This window comes from Solanum lycopersicum, chromosome 2 (assembly GCF_036512215.1).
Source record: "Solanum lycopersicum chromosome 2, SLM_r2.1".
Lineage (NCBI taxonomy): Eukaryota > Viridiplantae > Streptophyta > Magnoliopsida > Solanales > Solanaceae > Solanum > Solanum lycopersicum.
Window position 1 is genome coordinate 51,748,776 of NC_090801.1, and position 10,095 is coordinate 51,758,870.

At 31.6% G+C, this 10,095-nt stretch overlaps 1 protein-coding gene across 1 annotated transcript; it reads right to left on the minus strand.

The window, feature by feature from the left end:
- Positions 1–23: 23 nt before the first annotated feature.
- LOC138342157 (1-aminocyclopropane-1-carboxylate synthase 3-like) lies at positions 24–8,577 on the minus strand. Its single transcript, XM_069294353.1, has 2 exons — positions 8,566–8,577; positions 24–746 (listed from the first exon to the last, which is right to left on the minus strand). Exons 1-2 carry the CDS (start codon positions 8,575–8,577, stop codon positions 243–245), a joined length of 516 nt encoding a protein of 171 aa, XP_069150454.1. The 3' UTR covers positions 24–242.
- Positions 8,578–10,095: the final 1,518 nt, after the last annotated feature.

Here is a 10,095-nt window from a genome sequence, read left to right on the forward strand (position 1 = left end):
TCTTTCATTTATGAGAGCTGAAATTAGAATTAGAATTAATTGAACATTTAATAATATGGATGTATTACCATATGTATATGGAAAAGCACTTCTCGTCCAATCAAATGGACAGTGACCCTCTACAATTAAAACAATTTAAAAGTATGTATTATGGTACAAAATCTTTTAGAAATCTCAACATCTAATTAACTATCGAGATTTAAAAAAACAAAAATGAATTTACGAACTTTCACATGACTAGACTATCGTTCTCTTTGACGTTCATTGAACGATAGTCGAAAAACCCATTTGGAAAATGACTTCTTCTTATTAGAACACTGCTGCTGATTTTGAATATCATCCTTGTTATTAACCCTTGAATCAACAAAAGCCTTCAAACGTTGTATGGCGATATTTAACGTATCTTCTGACATGTTAGCAAAACATGCACGAAACCAACCCGGTTCTGTACAATGGCATGACGATCCAGCTGAAATATTTAGCCCTACTTCGTACACTATTTTCTTCCATAATTCCATTTCTCCATCAAATGTGTTTGAACTTAAAAGATGTCTCATATCCACCCAACAAAACAACCCAGCATTGCTCTCAAGGCACCTTATTCCAATTTGTTTAAGACCACCAACTAGCATTTCATGTCGTTTTTTCAGCCTCTTTTGATTTTCAGACACGTAATTTTTCGTGAACTTTTTGTCTGATAGCAAAGCAGAAAGAAGGTATTGAGTTTGAGATGAAATTAATCCATTCTATACCCCCTTATAGAATGGCTCCTGCGGAGTTAAGAGAGTTAAAAGCCCAACTTCAAGAGTTGTTGAACAAAGGCTTCATTAGACCAAGTGCATCTCCTTGGGGTGCTCCGATTTTGTTTGTGAAGAAGAAGGATGGGAGTTTTCGAATGTGCATAGACTACAGACAACTAAACAAGGTAACCATAAAGAACAAGTATCCTCTTCCTCGCATTGATGACTTGTTCGATCAGTTACAAGGAGCTTGTGTCTTCTCTAAGATTGACTTGAGATCCGGTTATCATCAATTGAAAATACGGGCAACGGATGTGCCAAAGACTGCTTTTAGAACCAGGTATGGGTATTACGAATTTGTAGTGATGTCTTTTGGTCTTACGAATGCCCCTGCTGCGTTCATGAGTTTGATGAACGGGATTTTTAAGCTATATCTGGATCTATTTGTGATCGTATTTATTGATGATATATTGGTATACTCAAAGATCAAGAAGGAACATGAGGAGCATTTGAGAATGGTATTGGAAATGTTGAGGGAGAAAAAGCTTTATGCCAAGTTCTCTAAGTGTGAGTTTTGGCTAGATGCAGTGTCCTTCTTGGGGCACGTGGTTTCTAAGGATGGAGTGATGGTGGATCCTTCTAAGATTGAGACAGTGAAGAATTGGGTAAGACCTACTAATGTGTCAGAAATAAGGAGCTTTGTTGGGTTAGCTAGCTACTACCGCCGATTTGTCAAGGGATTCTCTTCTATTGTTTCCCAACTGACGAACTTGACTAAGCAAAATGTTCCATTTGTATGGTCGGATGAGTGTGAGGAAAGCTTTCAGAAGCTCAAGACTCTGTTGACTACTGCACCAATTCTCACCTTGCCAGTGGAAGGTAAGAATTTCATTGTCTATTGTGATGCATCCTATTCGGGTTTGGGTGCAGTGCTAATGCAAGAGAAGAATATGATTGCTTATGCTTCAAGACAATTAAAAATGCATGAACGTAACTATCCAACTCATGATTTAGAATTGGTTGCGGTAGTGTTTGCATTAAAGCAATGGAGACACTATTTATATGGGGTTAAGTATGAGGTCTATACGGATCATCGTAGCCTACAGTATGTCTTTACTCAGAAAGATTTGAACTTGAGACAGAGGAGATGGATGGAACTACTGAAGGACTACGACATCACTATTTTGTATCATTCGGGGAAGGCGAATGTTGTAGCGGATGCTTTAAGTAGAAAGGCGGGAAGCATGGGAAGTCTAGCTCACTTGTAAGTTTCTAGACGTCCATTGGCTAGAGAAGTTCAGATTCTGGCTAACGACCTTATGAGATTAGAAGTAAATGAGAAGGGAGGATTTTTGGCTTGTGTAGAGGCGAGATCTTCTTTTCTTGACAAGATCAAGGGAAAGCAGTTTGACGATGAGAAACTAAGCCGAATCAGGGATATGGTATTACGAGGAGAGGCTAAGGAAGCACAGATCGATGAAGAAGGTGTTTTGAGAATCAAGGGAAGGGTATGTGTACCCCGCGTTGATGATTTGATTTACACTATTCTTACAGAGGCTCATAGTTCCAGATATTCTATACATCCTGGTGCAACCAAGATGCCGTGACCTAAAGCAACACTTTTGGTGGAGTAGAATGAAGCGCGACATTGTTGATTTTGTTGCCAAATGTCCAAATTGTCAGCAAGTAAAGTATGAACACCAGAGGCCCGGAGGAACACTTCAGAGAATGCGCATTCCAGAATGGAAATGGGAGAGAATCGCAATGGACTTCGTGGTTGGTCTTCCAAAGACGATGAGTAAGTACGACTCTATTTGGGTGATTGTTGATAGGTTAACTAAGTCTGCTCATTTCATTCCGGTTAAGGTGACTTACAATGCCGAGAAGTTAGCCAAGATCTATATCTCAGAAATCGTTCAATTGCATGGGGTTCTGCTCTTCATCATATCAGATAGAGGTACGCAGTTTACTTCTAAGTTTTGGAAAACATTGCATGCGGAATTGGGTACTAGGTTGGACCTTAGTACCGCGTTCCATCCTCAGACCGATGGTCAGTCTGAGCGAACGATTCAAGTGTTGGAGGATATGCTTCATGTGTGTGTGATAGAATTTGGTGGCCATTGGGATAACTTCTTACCCTTAGCGGAGTTTTCATACAATAATAGCTATCACTCAAGCATTGATATGGCTCCATTTGAAGCATTGTATGGTAGGAGATGTAGGTCCCCCATTGGTTGGTTTGATGCATTCGAGGTTAGACCTTGGGGTACTGACCTTTTGAGGGATTCGATAGAGAAAGTGAAATCTATTCAAGAAAAGCTTCTAGCGGCGCAAAGTAGGCAAAAAGAATATGCAGATCGAAAGGTTAGAGACTTAGAGTTCATGGAGGGTGAACAAGTCTTGTTGAAAGTTTCGCCAATGAAAGAGGTGATGCGGTTTGGTAAAAGAGGCAAGCTAAGCCCAAGGTACATTGGTCCCTTTGAAGTACTTAAGCGAGTAGGGGAGGTGACTTATGAGTTAGCCTTGCCTCCAGGGCTGTCCGGAGTACATCCGGTATTTCATGTGTCTATGTTGAAAAGATACCATGGGGATATAAACTATATTATTCGTTGGGATTCAGTCTTGCTTGATGAAAATTTGACTTATGAGGAGGAGCCTGTTGCCATCCTAGATAGAGAAATTCGCAAGTTGAGGTCAAGGGAGATTGCATCCATCAAGGTGCAATGGAAGAATTGACCGGTTGAAGAAGCCACTTGGGAGATGGAGGCAGATATGCAAGAAAGATATCCACATCTGTTTAAAGATTCAGGTACTCCTTCTCGCCCTTATTTTTCTTCTTGTGATCGTTCGGGGACGAACGATGGGTAAATTGGTATCTATTGTAACGACCTGTTTAGTCGTTTTGAGTAGCAGATTTTATTTCTGGAAAAACAGGCTGAGACGACGGAACCCACGACGGACCGTCATGGGCACGACGGACCGTCGAGGGGTCTCGTTTCAAAACACTTAGAAATTCTGAAATTGGGTACTGAAAATCGACTCTCTGAACTTCGTAACGGAATAGCAGGACGGACCGTCACAGGCGTGACGGACCGTCACACACTCTTCAGAGAATTTCAGTCTCTGAACTCTGTGACGGAGCAGCAGGACGGACCGTCGCAGGCACGACGACCCGTCACAGGCTGCGTAATCTCAGGCGAGGTCAAATTTCTTTACACGTTTTAAGGGACGTTTTGGACTATTCCTACTTTAATTATAAAGTTAGTGGGTTTATGTTAATAAGTCTAATTACTTGGGGGTTAAAAGAGGTAACCTTGAGTAAATTAGTGGGTTATTATTGCCATATTTTATTCTTAAATTATATGCTAATTAGGGTAAAAGAAAGAGGTTTTGATAAGAAAAAGAAAAGAACAGAAAGAGAGAGAAGGAGAATCGATAGAGAGAGACGAACGAAGAGGAAAAACACAAGGCTTTGGGAAATTCTTGCTTGATCACTAGTATTCGGTGGAGGTAGGTTATGGTTTCTCTTACGATATTCGTAGTAAACTCTTAATAGCGAATGATATGTATTGATAGTATTGTAAACCCTGCTATGTGCTTAATTGTATGCTTGCATGAATGTAATTATATAATTGTGATTATATAAACATGATGAAGTTATTGAATCCCAAATCTTGCAAAACCCTAATCTCTTTGTTAATGATGAGACCTTGGCATAAAAGAAGGCTTGATGAACGAAAGTAGTGAGATTAGGGGATCGGGTGCCACGTTCCGGTACCAGGATAGTATATGAGGATCGGAGTGTCACGTTCCGACACCAGGATAGAATATGGATCGGGTGCCACGTTCCGGTACCAGGATAGAATGAGGATCGGAGTGTCACGTTCCGACACCAGGATAGTATATGGATCGGGTGCCACGTTCCGGTACCAGGATAGAATGAGGATCGGAGTGTCACGTTCCGACACCAGGATAGTATATTGAGGAGCGGAGTGTCACGTACCGACACGAGAGGAATAAAGATAATGAATCTTGAAAGATGTTAATATATTCAATCTAATGAACCTAATTCCCAAATGAGTATGATGAGGAGGTGTGAGTCCTCATTGATGAGCTTAGTGTTGTAACCAAGGGTTATGGTAATCGTAAATGCTACATGCTAAGGATATTAGTTGATTTTATGATATTATCTGATATATACTGTTTTCTATTTTGAGTTGGCCGATGATACCTACTCAGTACTTGTGTTTGTACTGACCCCCTACTTTTATGTTTTCTTCTTGTTATTGTGGAGTGCAGCAAACGTGCCATCGTCTTCAACTCAACCGCAACTCTAGCCAGTCTTCATTATTCCGGATATCAGGGTGAGCTAATGCTTCTAGCTTGGACTGGATCTTCCTCTTCATGTCTTGATGCCTTGAAGTTCCGGCATGGACTAGCTTTTATGTATTTTTAGCTTCTTAGAAACTCTTAGATTTAGTAATTTGAAGTAGATGTTCTTGTGATGATGACTTCCAGATTTTGGGGAAATAATAGTTATTGAATTGGTTTTTATTAATGAGTTTAAGTCTTCCGCATTACTTTATATTGATATTACATTGAAATGTTAAGGTTTAGATTTGTTGGTTCGCTCACATAGGAGGGTAAGTGTGGGTGCCAGTCGCGGCCCGGTTTTGGGTCGTGACATTTTAAATGTGTAAACTTATGATAATTTATTGTGTTTCTCAATGAATATTTAAATAAATGTGTATTGCACGACAATCCTTTTTTAAGCAAGTGTTATTGTATTCTAATTCATATTTGATGTACTCATGATAGAGGAAAATCTTATGAATTATGTATATTGATTTTTTCTTCCTTTTTAGTTAGTCATGTTCAAAAGATCAATTCTTGACCACAGAATCTGAATCTTAGGCTCTATTTTTTTTTCATAATTTTTATAACCTCTCATGACTCTCAAATTTTAAATGTGTAAACTTATGATAATTTATTATTTTTCTTAATAAATATCTATATAAATGTGTATTGTAAGACAACCCTTTTGAGACAAATATTAATGTATTTTAATTCACATTTGATGTACTCATGATGAGGAAAATGTTTTATATATATATGAACCTGTGATAGAAGATATTTAATTTATTTGCCAAAATAAAAAAGTAACAATTGAAAAAAAAAATAGTATAATTTTATGAATCATGTTTTTGTTATTTTATTTATTGTTTTTTAATCCCACTTTAGTTTATCTATTTTTTTTCACGTTTTATTCAAAGTAATTGAAAAATAAAATCCAATAAATGAAAATATTGATCTCATAATTGAAGATTTTGTAAATTTTTTAGTCAAAACTGATCTCTTTTTGCTTTGGTTTACTTATATGTTAATATTTTGTAATATTAAATACTTGTATTTTATATACTATGAAAATCATATTTTGTAACTCTTTTGAAGTATAATTAAATATAGATCAAAATAAATAAAATAGTGAATATAAATATTTAATATACATTTTATGAAATTTAAAAATAGGACAAACATATATGCCAAAAAAATTTATTCACGCATTTGATAAATTAATTTATTTTTGTTAAATATGTATCTTTTGAAAATTTTAAATAAAAGATGAATACAAATGACTAAATAAGTTGATTTGATTTTTAATATATTTTTTAAAAATAAAACACAAAATCTTGTACATAAAAACTTTTCATATGAGTATGACTAAAAAACACAAAATTATGATTAAAATTTTAAATTATTTTAATATACTAAGTAATGAGTATATATCTTAGGGTGTTCATGTATTAATTTTATATAGAAAGAGGTGCAATCATTGATTTGAGAATGCAAGAAGTATATTTGAAATGAAACATATTATCAGAGTATTCAATTTAATTAACTTTTGAATTTTATTATTCTATACACATAATATGTGAAGATGTTTATTATCTATCAAATATTTTTACGTAGTTTATATGAATCTATTTATCTTTATATTTCATATAAAAGATATAGATTAAAATATAGTGAACGAGTTAATAATTTTTTTTAAAAAAACATATTCTCATTCGAGGTTGGATATATTGAAACTTAATAATAGCGTAACATTTTGAATAACATTCTTAAAAAACAAATTTGACAAATGATAACAATTATATTTGATATAGATGCAACTAAAGAATCTAAAATAGCCATAGATGTGATTCATGCAAAAATCATACAAATTTAAATTGTATATTTGAAAAAAGAACAAAAACGATTGAAAAACGAAATATTCAAAGGAGTTTTATCATATCAATATGAAAAAGGATAATAAGACGTGTAGATGTATTTTATTAGTATTTTTCAGTTTTTTGTAATATAATTCTTATATACTCAAGAAAAAAAGTACATCGAATTATATGTTGTAATATAAAGATTCAAACTCATTGATATTCCAATAAATGTAGAAAGTGACATATTAACTACCTGTCCAAACAAAAAAATTACTAAGAAAATATATATTGACATTTGATATATTGACTAATAATGTACTATCCCTCATTATAGATGTTAAATTTAAGTTTCATTTTGATCGTCATCTCAAAACGATCTTCATAATTAATATATAGTAAAAAAAATAAAGTGATAATATTACGTTTGAAAATAAAGAGAGTTATATAATTGATTGAAAAAAAGTAATCCTTTAATTTTTATTTTAAAGACCGCGCGAAGCGCGGCCAAATTCCCTAGCAGATATATATGTGCAAATCAAAGATGATAAGTAGGTACCAATATAGGTAATAGTATAGTGGTGCGATCACTTTATTCTTTAACAAAAATTTCGAGTATGAGTCCTAATTATTAATTAGCGTTTAAGGAATCTTTATTTCTTTCAAAGTGATTTTCAAACCTTATTACAATGTTGTAAATTTAGCTAAGATAACAAAACAAACGAGCAATGTGTTCCTTTTTCTTTTCCACATCAAAAGAGTACTCTCTTTGGTCTATATAGTATAAAGTGAATTGTTCATATTATAGTTCAAAATTAGTTAATTATTCAAAGTATAAGAATTGTTGAGAATTTTTTTAATATTATTTTTCATTTAATAAAATCGTTAAATATTTTATATTTTCTAGTAGAATAATTTGAAAATAATTAAAATTTTATAACAAAAAATAATATTTAAATATTTTTCTTAAAAAATATATCAAAACTCAACAATTCACATATAAACATAGTATATATTGATTAATAGGCTGCAAAGTAGTATATATTGATTTGTCATACTCTGTTGTTTCTCTTTCTCGATTTGTATTTTGACTCTTTTTGTTTTCAACTTATCATTCTAGGTAATAACACATTGTTTAATTTGTTTTTTTTGCAGGGAGTATTTGATCTAATAGAGTATTTTAGATTAAAGGCTTAAAATAGTTTTTTATTTTTGGATTAAGATTCAAAGTCATTTTTGAGTTTTCACATGAAATATTAATAGTCTTTTGTGTTTGCAATATTGTGTACTTTTGGTCCTCCTTTAATTTTTTTTCTATTTTTAATATTGATTACATTCATAATTTATGTATGAAATGTTTAATAGTCACTTTATATATTTAGTAGAAATAATAACTCCACGTGAGAGATTGTGACAAGAAAAACATCTTATTTTGTTCAGTAGAAATCGTGTTGCATGTAAAATCGAGCGATTCATCATGATAATTTCACGTACAATAATATAAAATTTTCTTTTCTTGCAATGTCATTGATTAAAATGTTCATAGAAAAATTTGTGAAATTTCAGGTGTAATAATATTTTTACCAAACAAAACAAAGTATCCTTCTTCTCACCTTCCCCAACATAGAGTTATTATTTCAACTAAATATATGAAAAAAAATGATTAAAAATCTCATACATAATCATGGATAAAATCAATAGTAAATATAAATAGAAATTTAAGGAAAAAATAAAAGTGCGTCAACATTGCAGGACTAAGAAACTAATTTATCATCATTAATTTTAAAATTTAGGCTCGTTCAAAGTTATGTTTCATGATTTGTCAATATGATACGAACTTATTTTGATATTGATATATGAACTTTATCATATTTTATATTTTTAAAAGAAATTATAACAACATGAATTTATAACCTTTTTTTTTTGTGATGAATCATCAAAAAGGTGTAGATGTTAAAATCTGATGTTTCAGAAAAGAAATACAATAGAATGCTAAAGAGAAGAATTTTTCAAATAGTTGATTCATTTAGGAAAGAAGGGATTATTTTATTTCAACACGCCCAAATTTTAATAGTTCCGTTTATTTGTCATCACTACTTGGAGTGCATAAAAAAATAATTACAAGTGTTATTAACATTGAAAAAGTCCAGATAATTAAAATTAGTACACTACAACAATATGTTTGTTTGTTCAATATTTAGTGTATAGTAACTACGATGATTTGTTTGTTTGTCAAATTTATAGTTGTATAGTAATTACAATGATATGTTTGTTTGCCAAATTATAGGGTAATTGCAAGTGGACTATTTGATTGTACAAGTGTAATTATAAAATTATATGAATTTTAAAAACTAAAAAGTTATACTAGATAAATTAATCATAAAAATTAAAAATACAAAGTTTTAATGAAAATCATGAAATATATGTTTGACAAAAAAATTAATATTATAAATATGTTGTCATAATATTATAGAAATATTTGATAAAAATAATATATTAAGTCTAACTAAAAAAATAAATTACAATGTAAAATATTGACGTAATATTCCTAAAACAAATAAATTTGAAAACATAACATAAGTTCTAAATTCGAAATAAAAAATCAACATATAATACTCTGATGTTAAATTCGACACAACATACACAAAGATGATTTTAAAAGAACAGGAAAATGTATATCCATAATCTTATGCAACAATGAATTCTATTTTAATTTTAAAAAATTTAAAATAATAACAATGTTTATATATATTTGAAAAACGTTAGAATAATAATAAAATAAATGAAAAAAAAATAAAGAGAAGAAATTAAAAAGTAATCCCTATATGTCAAAAAATCACGAACTCTTAAAAATTGAAAAGTATAATTATTCGTGTCAATTATCTAGTGATCCAAAATAATATAATTATATTAAATTACACCAAATTTAATCAACAAAATGATGTTTATTCGTAATTTTGTATAAAGAATGTTACGATAATTTATAGTCTAAATTCAAATTATGATAAAGAAGAATTAAATATATACGTACATAAACAAAAAAAAGTTTAAATCTTGCAATCTAGGAATAATAATATCTAATCATTCGTATTTAAATTGAGAAATGTTAATACTTCTTTCGTTTTAAAAAAAAATCTTAATAG